General features: G+C 37.2%; 1 protein-coding gene across 1 annotated transcript in view; it reads left to right on the forward strand.

Annotated features, from left to right (window-relative positions):
* LOC124280130 (zinc finger C2HC domain-containing protein 1B-like) overlaps window positions 1-17,006 on the forward strand; it is a 192,385-nt gene that overhangs the window by 71,482 nt on the left and 103,897 nt on the right. Inside the window, exons 2-3 of the mRNA XM_046716024.1 lie at window positions 10,352-10,407; window positions 10,636-10,758. Coding sequence (XP_046571980.1) covers window positions 10,352-10,407; window positions 10,636-10,758 — 179 coding nt within the window. The remainder of the gene's footprint in view (window positions 1-10,351; window positions 10,408-10,635; window positions 10,759-17,006) is intronic.

The raw sequence follows: 17,006 nt of genomic DNA on the forward strand, positions 1-17,006 counted from the left end.
ATTCTTATTGAATACTCCTTCTTACAGACTGCCTTGGCCTCTTATTGCGAGTGTTCTTTCAGTGGTTGCGCGCCATCACTGTGGAATAGACTGTTCCTCGCTATAAACTGTTTCCATGTTTTATTGCGTTCAATCACATCTTTCAATGCATCTCTTTCACTGTACTATTAACTCAAACCTCACTTTGTAGTGCTTGAGCATCCACTTTGTGGTTGGATTTTGCGATATATAACTTTTCAGTATTATTATTACTATTACTGAATTAGAAACACCACGACTATATTCGAGGCCACGGTCATCTGGCGTTTTCTTGCCAGAATGCACAGTCAGCTGAGCACACCACAGGAGGCACGGGCGATAAACTGTTAGGTTGCAAACAAGACCAATATACAGTCATTGAATACAGGCAAGTGAGTTTATTCAACTTGCCTCTATATAACCTAGCAGGGTAAATGGGTACCTGGTGGGATAAATCATGTGGCTATTCAACTTTCTAGCGCCTTTTGGCAGCATGGGTTATCAGGGGTAATAAAAGGTAACATGTCAACGCCTTGAGCTTGTGCCTTGTACATGGAAAAGGCGTGTTATGGAGCACATTTATTATTCTACCAAGCGTCTATTATCCCTCTGCATTCTGATGGATCTTGGAAGGTGTATTCTGTCGTTAGTTTACTTTTTCATCATCCTCATCTCCCTAAACACGCTAATGGCATCTTCCGTTTGGTCTCCCTACTTCTGCCATGCTTTACGACCATGTGTTAAGCTGGGTCCCGTCTCCCTTATCGCAATATACGCAAAGTGGCGTAAGTTCGCGAGTGCACAGGGAGCCGGGAACTAGCTTGGGAACCAGCTTAGACCTTGTGTAAGCTAAAATATAACGAATTATTTCATTGGATGATAAATAGTATTTACTGCAGACTGAATGAAGCCGATTGGCCGAGAGCTAATACATTGTAAATGGCCGCTGTAAATATCGTGTTGTTAGGTTGAAGAGTGTTACAGGCGGACATGAGTTTAATCATGGGTTTCTTTAGACATATGACGCACCATTGGGGATGCGCTGTAAGAATTTTATGCACCATGTGGGAAATTATTCCGTTAATTCGTGTCTGCGTTCACTGCACAACGTGGCTGGACAATTCAGTCCCAATATTGCAATACGACGGCTTAGCATCCTCGGCTAGGGGTATGAATAGACAAGCCCATGTCAACCTTGATAGGATGGGGTTGTTTGTTTCCCCGCCAGTGCTTCAAAATTGATAGGGATTTCTCACACCTGTACTCGAAATTAACCCAAACTTTCGTTCACAAATCACGTTACTCCTAGTCCTAGGGAGTTTTAGGTTTTAGACCATGCATACTAGATCGATATCCATACGGCGGTTGCCTTGTCTTGGGAATCGGGTAGCTTCCTCATCCAGGTTTTGAGGATTATATGGTAATTAATCACGATACCATGGTGGCCATGTCAGCCCACGAGGGATGCGTGCCCCCTCCTCTTTGGACGTCGTTTTTCAGGCAGTTTTCCGATGCCAATCACACTCAAGTGATTGTGTTAGACCATTTGGCAGCTATAGAACCATCTCACCTCTTGACTGGAGTTAAGAATCTTCCAGAACTATCTAATTAGTACATTGTTTCACCAATCTCTGGATATTTTTTCATTGTTATGATATCGATCCTCCATTTTTTTAAGTTGAGGGATATTCAGATTCAGGGCTATCTCAACGATTTCTTAGCGGATTTCTACTTTATTTTCGTGACGTTAAGACACAGAAACACAGTACTATGACGGGCTACAGATCAGCAATCGCTTCTGTTTGAGATATACAAGGACTAGCAGTGGTTCTAACAGCTTGCTCTACAAGCCGATTAGAGCATTCCAGTTAAGATTTTTTTTTTTTCAGCTCCTAGTCCTACAATCTTCCCCAAGTTGGCTTTATGTCTAATTCTGTAGTCCCTCCAGAAGTCTTCCAAACCTATGCAGGAAATTTCATTGACATTTCTTCTCCTTAACAGATGGGTTTTCTACTTGTCATTGCTACAGCTTCCAGTTCCAGAATATCAGACTTTTTTTACCATAGATTTTAGTCAATCACCTTTACAGAAGGATATAGATGGCTGTCATGTAGAACTTTACCAGCTTTTTCTTGCCAAGAATCAGGCTTCTGCTAGTGGTTTCTCTGCCACAGAGTATACCAGATACAAGTATTCCCTACCTCTGCCTCTAGGTCAGACAGAACTAGACTCCTATGACCTGTTTCGAGCTCTGAGATGGTATATCCAGCATACTCTCAACATCAGACGTAGTTGTCGCTGTCTTTTTATCTCATGCAAGTCAATTGTTGGTTTGGAGATCTTGATTAAATATTATATCGTATTGGCTTAGGAAGACATTCACTTTTGTTTACCAGGACTGTGACCCCAACTTAGTGAACAATTGTTTTCCCTGCATGAGACCAGGGCCTGGCTGTTGTCACTTGCTGCTTGGGGGTCCATTTCAATAGATCAGATTGTTGCTGGATGCCTGTGGAACATATCTAATCCCTACACCAAATTGCTTTTGCGCAACGTCGCTCCATCCTTCGAGAGCCTACAGACAATGGAACCTCTAGTGGCAGTGCAACACCTCTCCTCCACCTGTTTCCCTTTCAGGGGGGAAAAGGAAAGGTTTTTTGTTTTTTTTGCAGATATATCCAAACTCAGCAGTGGTTCACAAAGTGGAAACAGGTTAACAGTAAATGGAAGGATGAGGATCTTTGAAGAACCTTATCTAGTAATATTTATCACCAGTTAGTGGAATTATTATATCCGCTGCAGTTTATTACTCCAGTTAAATAATCTACGAGAAGACGTGAAATCACTTACCCAAAGTGACGTCATGAACCGGAAGTGACGTCAGGAACCGGAAGTGACGTCATCAAACAGGAAGTGACGTTTCAGAAACTGGTTAAAATGAGAATCAGTCAAATAGACTATTACAGAATCGGATATGATGTCTTTGGCCGGAAGTGACGTCACAGTCTTCTCTAAACACCAAATATTTCTCCCTCACGAGTATGATCCTTCCCTTTTGGTAATTGAATACTAGAATATCCAGGGAATGATCTAGGTAATCCATATATATTACGTTTCATCACCTAAGTCATAGTTATCCTAATTGTTATGTCATAGACTATAACGGGATAATTAGTGGTATTGCTGTATTCATCATCTGCATAAACCCTCCTTCCTTATGTGTGATTCTGGCAACCATAATCCAGAGGGAATGTTTACGCCTATAATTAGGAACAGTTACATGTATTGTTAGTAATTATTAGTAAACTTACCTCTGGATTATGGGATCTAGTGCCCACGCCAACCTCCCCACGAGGAGATGCAGAAGATGTCAGTTTTCTTCAGAAAAATCATGAGAGGTTTTCAACAACTATGTTGTGACGTCACAGCCAAGGGAGATAACTGCATAACTCTTTTAAGCATACCACTAGGGATAGCTATGACTTAGTTAAAAAAATTCATTTCCATTCTGTATGTGTCTGTGGAATCCACAGGAATAAGGCAGCCATAATCCAGAGGTAAGTTTACTAATAATTACTAACAATACATGTAATTGTTCCTACTGCAGTTTGTGAAGGTTGAAAACATATAAATTTTTACATTTTTTTTAAGGTGTTTTACTTTAACATTTGTGGGACCTATTGCTTGAAAACTACTGCATGTACTCTTGTAAAACAGATTGCATACAAAAGAACATAGGGAACAGATTGCATACACAAAGGAACATAGGGAACAGATTGCATACAAAGGAACATAGAGAATAGATTGTATACAAAGGAACATAGGAAACAGATTGCATACAAAGGAACATAGAGAACAGATTGCATACAAAGGAACATAGGAAACAGATTGCATACAAAGGAACATAGGGAACAGATTGCATACAAAGGAACATAGGGAACAGATTGCATACAAAGGAACATAGGGAACAGATTGCATACAAAGGAACATAGGGAACAGATTGCATACAAAGGAACATAGGAAACAGATTGCATACAAAGGAACATAGGGAACAGATTGCATACAAAGGAACATAGGGAACAGATTGCATACAAAGGAACATAGGGAACAGATTGCATATACAAAGGAACATAGGAAACAGATTGCATACAAAGGAACATAGGAACATAAGGAACAGATTGCATACAAAGGAACATAGGGAACAGATTGCATACAAAGGAACATAGGGAACAGATTGCATACAAAGGAACATAGGGAACAGATTGCATACAAAGGAACATAGGGAACAGATTGCATACAAAGGAACATAGGGAACAGATTGCATATACAAAGGAACATAGGAACAGATTGCATACAAAGGAACATAGGAAACAGATTGCATATACAAAGGAACATAGGGAACAGATTGCATACAAAGGAACATAGGGAACAGATTGCATACAAAGGAACATAGGGAACAGATTGCATACAAAGGAACATAGGGAACAGGAAACATAGGAAACATTGCATACAAAGGAACATAGGGAACAGATTGCATACAAAGGAACATAGGGGAACAGATTGCATACAAAGGAACATAGGGAACAGATTGCATACAAAGGAACATAGGGAACAGATTGCATATACAAAGGAACATAGGGAACAGATTGCATATACAAAGGAACATAGGGAACAGATTGCATACAAAGGAAACATAGGGAACATAGGGAACAGATTGCATACAAAGGAACATAGGGAACAGATTGCATACAAAGGAACATAGGGAACAGATTGCATATACAAAGGAACATAGGAAACAGATTGCATACAAAGGAACATAGGGAACAGATTGCATACAAAGGAACATAGGGAACAGATTGCATACAAAGGAACATAGGGAACAGATTGCATACAAAGGAACATAGGAACAGATTGCATATACAAAGGAACATAGGAAACAGATTGCATACAAAGGAACATAGGGAACAGATTGCATACAAAGGAACATAGGAAACAGATTGCATACAAAAGGAACATAGGGAACAGATTGCATATACAAAGGAACATAGGGAACAGATTGCATACAAAGGAACATAGGGAACAGATTGCATATACAAAGGAACATAGGGAACAGATTGCATACAAAGGAACATAGGGAACAGATTGCATACAAAGGAACATAGGAAACAGATTGCATACAAAGGAACATAGGGAACAGATTGCATATACAAAGGAACATAGGAAACAGAGGAACATAGGGAACAGATTGCATACAAAGGAACATAGGAACAGATTGAACATATACAAAGGAACATAGGGAACAGATTGCATACAAAGGAACATAGGGAACAGATTGCATACAAAGGAACATAGGGAACAGATTGCATACAAAGGAACATAGGGAACAGATTGCATATACAAAGGAACATAGGGAACAGATTGCATATACAAAGGAACATAGGAACAGATTGCATATACAAAGGAACATAGGGAACAGATTGCATACAAAGGAACATAGGGAACAGATTGCATACAAAGGAACATAGGGAACAGATTGCATACAAAGGAACATAGGGAACAGATTGCATATACAAAGGAACATAGGGAACAGATTGCATATACAAAGGAACATAGGAAACAGATTGCATACAAAGGAACATAGGGAACAGATTGCATACAAAGGAACATAGGGAACAGATTGCATATACAAAGGAACATAGGGAACAGATTGCATACAAAGGAACATAGGGAACAGATTGCATATACAAAGGAACATAGGGAACAGATTGCATACAAAGGAACATAGGGAACAGATTGCATACAAAGGAACATAGGGAACAGATTGCATACAAAGGAACATAGGGAACAGATTGCATACAAAAGGAACATAGGGAACAGATTGCATATACAAAGGAACATAGGAAACAGATTGCATACAAAGGAACATAGGGAACAGATTGCATACAAAGGAACATAGGGAACAGATTGCATACAAAGGAACATAGGGAACAGATTGCATACAAAGGAACATAGGGAACAGATTGCATATACAAAGGAACATAGGGAACAGATTGCATATACAAAGGAACATAGGGAACAGATTGCATATACAAAGGAACATAGGAACAGATTGCATATACAAAGGAACATAGGGAACAGATTGCATATACAAAGGAACATAGGAAACAGATTGCATACAAAGGAACATAGGGAACAGATTGCATACAAAGGAACATAGGGAACAGATTGCATACAAAGGAACATAGGGAACAGATTGAACAAAGGAACATAGGGAACAGATTGCATATACAAAGGAACATAGGGAACAGATTGCATACAAAGGAACATAGGGAACAGATTGCATATACAAAGGAACATAGGGAACAGATTGCATATACAAAGGAACATAGGAAACAGATTGCATACAAAGGAACATAGGGAAACAGATTGCATACAAAGGAACATAGGGAACAGATTGCATACAAAGGAACATAGGAACAGATTGCATACAAAGGAACATAGGGAACAGATTGCATACACAAAGGAATATAGGGAACAGATTGCATATACAAAGGAACATAGGAAACAGATTGCATACAAAGGAACATAGGGAACAGATTGCATACAAAGGAAAAGGGAACAGATTGCATATACAAAGGAACATAGGGAACAGATTGCATATACAAAGGAACATAGGGAACAGATTGCATACAAAGGAACATAGGGAACAGATTGCATACAAAGGAACATAGGGAACAGATTGCATATACAAAGGAACATAGGGAACAGATTGCATATACAAAGGAACATAGGGAACAGATTGCATACAAAGGAACATAGGGAACAGATTGCATACAAAGGAACATAGGGAACAGATTGCATATACAAAGGAACATAGGGAACAGATTGCATATACAAAGGAACATAGGAAACAGATTGCATACAAAGGAACATAGGGAACAGATTGCATACAAAGGAACATAGGGAACAGATTGCATACAAAGGAACATAGGGAACAGATTGCATATACAAAGGAACATAGGGAACAGATTGCATACAAAGGAACATAGGGAACAGATTGCATACAAAGGAACATAGGGAACAGATTGCATACAAAGGAACATAGGGAACAGATTGCATACAAAGGAACATAGGGAACAGATTGCATATACAAAGGAACATAGGAAACAGATTGCATACAAAGGAACATAGGGAACAGATTGCATATACAAAGGAACATAGGGAACAGATTGCATACAAAGGAACATAGGGAACAGATTGCATACAAAGGAACATAGGGAACAGATTGCATACAAAGGAACATAGGGAACAGATTGCATATACAAAGGAACATAGGGAACAGATTGCATGCATACAAAGGAACATAGGGAACAGATTGCATATACAAAGGAACATAGGGAACAGATTGCATATACAAAGGAACATAGGGAACAGATTGCATATACAAAGGAACATAGGGAACAGATTGCATATACAAAGGAACATAGGAAACAGATTGCATACAAAGGAACATAGGGAACAGATTGCATATACAAAGGAACATAGGGAACAGATTGCATATACAAAGGAACATAGGGAACAGATTGCATATACAAAGGAACATAGGAAACAGATTGCATACAAAGGAACATAGGGAACAGATTGCATACAAAGGAACATAGGGAACAGATTGCATACAAAGGAATATAGGGAACAGATTGCATATACAAAGGAACATAGGGAACAGATTGCATACAAAGGAACATAGGGAACAGATTGCATACAAAGGAACATAGGGAACAGATTGCATATACAAAGGAATATAGGGAACAGATTGCATATACAAAGGAACATAGGGAACAGATTGCATATACAAAGGAACATAGGAAACAGATTGCATACAAAGGAACATAGGGAACAGATTGCATACAAAGGAACATAGGGAACAGATTGCATATACAAAGGAACATAGGGAACAGATTGCATATACAAAGGAACATAGGAACATAGGGAACAGATTGCATACAAAGGAACATAGGGAACAGATTGCATACAAAGGAACATAGGGAACAGATTGCATATACAAAGGAACATAGGGAACAGATTGCATACAAAGGAACATAGGGAACAGATTGCATATACAAAGGAACATAGGAAACAGATTGCATACAAAGGAACATAGGGAACAGATTGCATATACAAAGGAACATAGGAAACAGATTGCATACAAAGGAATATAGGGAACAGATTGCATACAAAGGAACATAGGAAACAGATTGCATACAAAGGAACATAGGGAACAGATTGCATACAAAGGAACATAGGGAACAGATTGCATACAAAGGAACATAGGGAACAGATTGCATATACAAAGGAACATAGGGAACAGATTGCATATACAAAGGAACATAGGAAACAGATTGCATATACAAAGGAACATAGGGAACAGATTGCATATACAAAGGAACATAGGGAACAGATTGCATACAAAGGAACATAGGGAACAGATTGCATACAAAGGAACATAGGGAACAGATTGCATACAAAGGAACATAGGGAACAGATTGCATACAAAGGAACATAGGGAACAGATTGCATATACAAAGGAACATAGGGAACAGATTGCATACACAAAGGAACATAGGGAACAGATTGCATACAAAGGAACATAGGGAACAGATTGCATATACAAAGGAACATAGGAACAGATTGCATAGAACATAGGGAACAGATTGCATATACAAAGGAACATAGGAAACAGATTGCATACAAAGGAATATAGGGAACAGATTGCATACAAAGGAACATAGGGAACAGATTGCATACAAAGGAACATAGGGAACAGATTGCATACAAAGGAACATAGGGAACAGATTGCATATACAAAGGAACATAGGGAACAGATTGCATACAAAGGAATATAGGGAACAGATTGCATATACAAAGGAACATAGGGAACAGATTGCATATACAAAGGAACATAGGAAACAGATTGCATACAAAGGAACATAGGGAACAGATTGCATACAAAGGAACATAGGGAACAGATTGCATATACAAAGGAACATAGGGAACAGATTGCATATACAAAGGAACATAGGGAACAGATTGCATATACAAAGGAACATAGGGAACAGATTGCATACAAAGGAACATAGGGAACAGATTGCATACAAAGGAACATAGGGAACAGATTGCATACAAAGGAATATAGGGAACAGATTGCATACAAAGGAACATAGGGAACAGATTGCATATACAAAGGAACATAGGAAACAGATTGCATACAAAGGAACATAGGGAACAGATTGCATACAAAGGAACATAGGGAACAGATTGCATACAAAGGAACATAGGGAACAGAATACAAAGGAACATAGGGAACAGATTGAACAAAGATTGCAGATTGCATACAAAGGAACAACAACAGATAGGGAACAGATTGCATATACAAAGGAACATAGGGAACAGATTGCATATACAAAGGAACATAGGGAACAGATTGCATACAAAGGAACATAGGGAACAGATTGCATATACAAAGGAACATAGGGAACAGATTGCATACAAAGGAACATAGGAACAGATTGCATACAAAGGAACATAGGGAACAGATTGCATACAAAGGAACATAGGGAACAGATTGCATATACAAAGGAACATAGGAAACAGATTGCATACAAAGGAACATAAGGAACAGATTGCATACAAAGGAACATAGGGAACAGATTGCATACAAAGGAACATAGGGAACAGATTGCATATACAAAGGAACATAGGGAACAGATTGCATATACAACAGCAGGAGGGAAAAAAATAGTTTTAAAAAATCACCAGTCAAAGTAATATTCCTTCTAAACACTAAAAGTATATTACATTTGGCAAATTATGAACCGATGAATATTTTTTTCTTATTCTTGAAAAAAGTACAACCGGCGGATCTGTAAAACAAGAAATAAAATTGGTCTGGCCTTACTTCAACATTTTGTGCAACCTGTAGCTTGTTACCCACTTCCTATACCAACAGAGACATGCTGTGCAAAGTTTGATTACACTAATGGGATCTTCTGAGAAAATGTTGCTTCTTTCATATTTTGAAATATGAAATAATTATATATCTCCAGCCTAAACCTCTACTGCAAAGCTTGCCAGATGTGCCAGTGCATTACTACTTTATTATTGTGCTGTGTATTGGCAAAAACATATTCGATAAATATGTATTTTATATTAGTTTTGATTTGTTCTTCTTGAAGTCATGTTTGATTGCAAAGTATTTCATATTTTCTTTGTTTAGTTTATTGACCCATAGAATTGATATCTGCTTCTTCTAAAAATCTTTTTCTCTCTTTTGTAGAAATTGACAGATGTCCATGCAGACATTGTGGCAGACAGTTTGTTCCAGAGTCATTGGTAATTTGTGACACCATATTTGTCTAAATGTTTAAGTTAATGTTTCAACTAGGCTTACACCTATATGTTTACGTTTTTTCTGATATTCGGGTTAGCATTTTCCTCAGAAACGCGTTCTCTGTGCCGGTCCAACTTATCCTTGTTTACCAGTATATGCCACTTAAAGAAGATATGGAACATTGTTACACCACATATAACAATATATGAACTTGTTGTATTATTGTATAGGCAGTCCATGAACGGATCTGTGCTAAAAGTGCTCAGAAGAAAAGGAAAGTGTTTGATTCAACAAAACAGAGGGTTCAAGGCACCGAACTCAACTTACGTCAAGTGAAACAAGCACAGAAGAAGGTAAGACTGCCAGAACTTTGTTCAACCAAATGTCTTCATTATCCTTATATTCATTCAACAGGAAAATTTTATACTTTATAAGTTGAAGCATTGTGATGAGGGTTATACAGGGTTTTATGCGTTCCGTGTTAGGTTTTATCCACCGAGCCGGAGGCAGGGTGGATAAAACCTAACGAGGGACACATAAAACCCTGTGTACCCCTCAGGTAGTGTAGGGTTTTAGGCGTTCCATGTTAAGGTTGGTTTTAATGCATTCTGGCTCGGTGGATAAACCTAACGAGGGACACATAAAACCTTGTATACCCCCAAATCATGATGTCACAACAAATTTATCATACAGAATACTTAAATCTCTAATTATGTAAATATAACATTCAAACAAACTGAAGTTCAATCATATATTTTACTAACATGGTACTGACACGCTCACAGTGTAATGCTTACTCTCCTTCTTCACATGATTAATGAAAGCCGGAATTTTGGTTTCTCTAAGATTGATTTTAGCAATCCAAAGCAACTTAATTAGACTTTGGATTTTAACTTAACGATTGACTTGGGTAAGACTGGTTAGTGGAATGGTATGGCGATCATAATGTCACACTAAGATTGGTATTTTGGGGGTTTAGCATTGGCATAGGGCTATGATCGGTTAGTGGACCGGCACCCAGGTACATAAATTGTGCACCTAGATCAGAATTGGGGTTTAAATGATCAGCCTTGCCCCCATAAGAGCATACCTAAAGGCAATTACTGATCCTGGATCAAGAAATTATGTCCACTCCAGATAAAGCTTCAATCATCATTTGTTATCCTAATTAATTAGTGCATCTACATGGATGCAGCAACATCTGTCAACCAGTCCATGAAACAGATGCTCTGGGACCAATCATACATAGATTTAGGTTGGACAGGTGAGTATTATAGATGGTCATATATAGCATTTGAATTCACTGTAAGTTCAGTGTTTTCATCCACTCCAGATGTCAGGAGGAGGGTAGTCAGCTGTAACCCAACAATGTTACAACTATTGCATATGTAAACAACCTATCAACGATATCAATCAGTTTACATTCATGATTAAACAATCTTCTGTCAGCTGGTAGATCCACATGCAGAATGAGACAGGGCTGTAATGAACAACTATGTCAACTCTGTTGTTTTTTTCTGTTAGCTAGTGAGTTAAAGAGTTTGGTTTTGTTCAACCCTCTATTCAGACATTATATTGATGCTGTGAGTGAGTTACAGTTAGCTAGTGAGTTAAAGAGTTTGGTTTTGTTCAACCCTCTATTCAGACATTATATTAATGCTGAGTGAGTTACAGTTAGCTAGTGAGTTAAAGAGTTTGGTTTTGTTCAACCCTCTATTCAGACATTATATTGATGCTGTGAGTGAGTTACAGTTAGCTAGTGAGTTAAAGAGTTTGGTTTTGTTCAACCCTCTATTCAGACATTATATTAATGCTGTGAGTGAGTTACAGTTAGCTAGTGAGTTAAAGAGTTTGGTTTTGTTCAACCTTCTATTCAGACATTATATTGATGCTGTGAGTGAGTTACAGTTAGCTAGTGAGTTAAAGAGTTTGGTTTTGTTCAACCTTCTATTCAGACATTATATTAATGCTGTGAGTGAGTTACAGTTAGCTAGTGAGTTAAAGAGTTTGGTTTTGTTCAACCTTCTATTCAGACATTATATTAATGCTGTGAGTGAGTTACAGTTAGCTAGTGAGTTAAAGAGTTTGGTTTTGTTCAACCCTCTATTCAGACATTATATTAATGCTGTGAGTGAGTTACAGTTAGCTAGTGAGTTAAAGAGTTTGGTTTTGTTCAACCCTCTATTCAGACATTATATTAATGCTGTGAGTGAGTTACAGTTAGCTAGTGAGTTAAAGAGTTTGGTTTTGTTCAACCCTCTATTCAGACATTATATTAATGCTGTGAGTGAGTTACAGTTAGCTAGTGAGTTAAAGAGTTTGGTTTTGTTCAACCCTCTATTCAGACATTATATTGATGCTGTGAGTGAGTTACAGTTAGCTAGTGAGTTAAAGAGTTTGGTTTTGTTCAACCCTCTATTCAGATATTATATTGATGCTGTGAGTGAGTTACAGTTAGCTAGTGAGTTAAAGAGTTTGGTTTTGTTCAACCTTCTATTCAGACATTATATTGATGCTGTGAGTGAGTTACAGTTAGCTAGTGAGTTAAAGAGTTTGGTTTTGTTCAACCTTCTATTCAGACATTATATTAATGCTGTGAGTGAGTTACAGTTAGCTAGTGAGTTAAAGAGTTTGGTTTTGTTCAACCTTCTATTCAGACATTATATTAATGCTGTGAGTGAGTTACAGTTAGCTAGTGAGTTAAAGAGTTTGGTTTTGTTCAACCCTCTATTCAGACATTATATTAAAGATGCTGTGAGTGAGTTACAGTTAGCTAGTGAGTTAAAGAGTTTGGTTTTGTTCAACCCTCTATTCAGACATTATATTGATGCTGTGAGTGAGTTACAGTTAGCTAGTGAGTTAAAGAGTTTGGTTTTGTTCAACCCTTCTATTCAGACATTATATTGATGCTGTGAGTGAGTTACAGTTAGCTAGTGAGTTAAAGAGTTTGGTTTTGTTCAACCTTCTATTCAGACATTATATTGATGCTGTGAGTGAGTTACAGTTAGCTAGTGAGTTAAAGAGTTTGGTTTTGTTCAACCCTCTATTCAGACATTATATTAATGCTGTGAGTGAGTTACAGTTAGCTAGTGAGTTAAAGAGTTTGGTTTTGTTCAACCCTCTATGCAGACATTATATTAATGCTGTGAGTGAGTTACAGTTAGCTAGTGAGTTAAAGAGTTTGGTTTTGTTCAACCCTCTATTCAGACATTATATTAATGCTGTGAGTGAGTTACAGTTAGCTAGTGAGTTAAAGAGTTTGGTTTTGTTCAACCCTCTATTCAGACATTATATTAATGCTGTGAGTGAGTTACAGTTAGCTAGTGAGTTAAAGAGTTTGGTTTTGTTCAACCCTCTATTCAGACATTATATTGATGCTGTGAGTGAGTTACAGTTAGCTAGTGAGTTAAAGAGTTTGGTTTTGTTCAACCCTCTATTCAGACATTATATTGATGCTGTGAGTGAGTTACAGTTAGCTAGTGAGTTAAAGAGTTTGGTTTTGTTCAACCCTCTATTCAGACATTATATTGATGCTGTGAGTGAGTTACAGTTAGCTAGTGAGTTAAAGAGTTTGGTTTTTTGTTCAACCCTCTATTCAGACATTATATTGATGCTGTGAGTGAGTTACAGTTAGCTAGTGAGTTAAAGAGTTTGGTTTTTGTTCAACCCTCTATTCAGACATTATATTAATGCTGTGTGAGTTACAGTTAGCTAGGAGTTACAGTTAGCTAGTGAGTTAAAGAGTTTGGTTTTGTTCAACCCTCTATTCAGACATTATATTAATGCTGTGAGTGAGTTACAGTTAGCTAGTGAGTTAAAGAGTTTGGTTTTGTTCAACCCTCTATTCAGACATTATATTGATGCTGTGAGTGAGTTACAGTTAGCTAGTGAGTTAAAGAGTTTGGTTTTGTTCAACCTTCTATTCAGACATTATATTGATGCTGTGAGTGAGTTACAGTTAGCTAGTGAGTTAAAGAGTTTGGTTTTGTTCAACCTTCTATTCAGACATTATATTGATGCTGTGAGTGAGTTACAGTTAGCTAGTGAGTTAAAGAGTTTGGTTTTGTTCAACCCTCTATTCAGACATTATATTGATGCTGTGAGTGAGTTACAGTTAGCTAGTGAATTAAAGAGTTTGGTTTTGTTCAACCCTCTATTCAGACATTATATTAATGCTGTGAGTGAGTTACAGTTAGCTAGTGAGTTAAAGAGTTTGGTTTTGTTCAACCCTCTATTCAGACATTATATTGATGCTGTGAGTGAGTTACAGTTAGCTAGTGAGTTAAAGAGTTTGGTTTTTTGTTCAACCTTCTATTCAGACATTATATTGATGCTGTGAGTGAGTTACAGTTAGCTAGTGAGTTAAAGAGTTTGGTTTTGTTCAACCTTCTATTCAGACATTATATTGATGCTGTGAGTGAGTTACAGTTAGCTAGTGAGTTAAAGAGTTTGGTTTTGTTCAACCCTCTATGCAGACATTATATTAATGCTGTGAGTGAGTTACAGTTAGCTAGTGAGTTAAAGAGTTTGGTTTTGTTCAACCCTCTATGCAGACATTATATTAATGCTGTGAGTGAGTTACAGTTAGCTAGTGAGTTAAAGAGTTTGGTTTTGTTCAACCCTCTATGCAGACATTATATTAATGCTGTGAGTGAGTTACAGTTAGCTAGTGAGTTAAAGAGTTTGGTTTTGTTCAACCCTCTATGCAGACATTATATTAATGCTGTGAGTGAGTTACAGTTAGCTAGTGAGTTAAAGAGTTTGGTTTTGTTCAACCCTCTATTCAGACATTATATTAATGCTGTGAGTGAGTTACAGTTAGCTAGTGAGTTAAAGAGTTTGGTTTTGTTCAACCCTCTATTCAGACATTATATTAATGCTGTGAGTGAGTTACAGTTAGCTAGTGAGTTAAAGAGTTTGGTTTTGTTCAACCCTCTATTCAGACATTATATTAATGCTGTGAGTGAGTTACAGTTAGCTAGTGAGTTAAAGAGTTTGGTTTTGTTCAACCCTCTATTCAGACATTATATTAATGCTGTGAGTGAGTTACAGTTAGCTAGTGAGTTAAAGAGTTTGGTTTTGTTCAACCCTCTATTCAGACATTATATTGATGCTGTGAGTGAGTTACAGTTAGCTAGTGAGTTAAAGAGTTTGGTTTTGTTCAACCCTCTATTCAGACATTATATTGATGCTGTGAGTGAGTTACAGTTAGCTAGTGAGTTAAAGAGTTTGGTTTTGTTCAACCCTCTATTCAGACATTATATTAATGCTGTGAGTGAGTTACAGTTAGCTAGTGAGTTAAAGAGTTTGGTTTTGTTCAACCCTCTATTCAGACATTATATTGATGCTGTGAGTGAGTTACAGTTAGCTAGTGAGTTAAAGAGTTTGGTTTTGTTCAACCTTCTATTCAGACATTATATTGATGCTGTGAGCGAGTTACAGTTAGCTAGTGAGTTGAAGAGTTTGGTTTTGTTCAACCTTCTATTCAGACATTATATTGATGCTGTGAGTGAGTTACAGTTAGCTAGTGAGTTAAAGAGTTTGGTTTTGTTCAACCTTCTATTCAGACATTATATTGATGCTGTGAGTGAGTTACAGTTAGCTAGTGAGTTAAAGAGTTTGGTTTTGTTCAACCCTCTATTCAGACATTATATTGATGCTGTGAGTGAGTTACAGTTAACTACTGAATTAAAGAGTTTGGTTTTGTTCAACCCTCTATTCAGACATTATATTAATGCTGTGAGTGAGTTACAGTTAGCTAGTGAGTTAAAGAGTTTGGTTTTGTTCAACCCTCTATTCAGACATTATATTGATGCTGTGAGTGAGTTACAGTATCAATATTATATTTGGCGTATCTTTTAAATATTACATTTACGAACTAAATATAACATGTATATTTTTTAACCTTTGAATGTTTTGTATGTTTGAACAATATTTACATAATTAATTGACACATTCAGCTAAGTACACAGTATTTTTAACCTTTATATGAGTGCAGATGAGACATGAGCACAACTGTAACGTGGGTAGATCCTATGATGTGTAGTTTTTAACTTTGTAATTTCATTTAAACAGGTTAACAATAAACAGTGATTTAATTCTATCTTATAAGTAAAACTTGACTATATTACTTTAAGAAAATGGTAAATATTAAAAAAAATGTGTATGTACATATTAATGGAACGAATTGTCTTCATCTTTGAATTTTGTTATGTTGTTCTATGGACAGAACAATGGTGTTGTAGTATAGGTGATGGGGCACTGTATCAATCCCCCATCATCCTGCACCATCATATAAATCTATGTGGATTGATCCCCATCACCTATACTACTGATAAGGGTATGAGATCACCACCATATGTGAGGCCTGTCATCCCAATTCTGCCCCACAGACCAACAAAAACAGATTAAATTTATGTGGATAGCATCAAACAATGCTCCAACAAATTTATACCGGGTCGCCCTCTTTTTATAAAAAGGGTAACCCCTATAAACAGTGAGGCTGTATTAAGGGGAAATGTTATTATTAATAAATAATGGATAAAATTTACTACAGTGCATGGGGATATTGGAAAGGAATAGGAGCAATACAAATCTAGCT

This window comes from Haliotis rubra, unplaced genomic scaffold, assembly GCF_003918875.1.
Source record: "Haliotis rubra isolate DU_JTF1 unplaced genomic scaffold, ASM391887v1 Scf1073, whole genome shotgun sequence".
NCBI classification, from domain to species: domain Eukaryota; kingdom Metazoa; phylum Mollusca; class Gastropoda; order Lepetellida; family Haliotidae; genus Haliotis; species Haliotis rubra.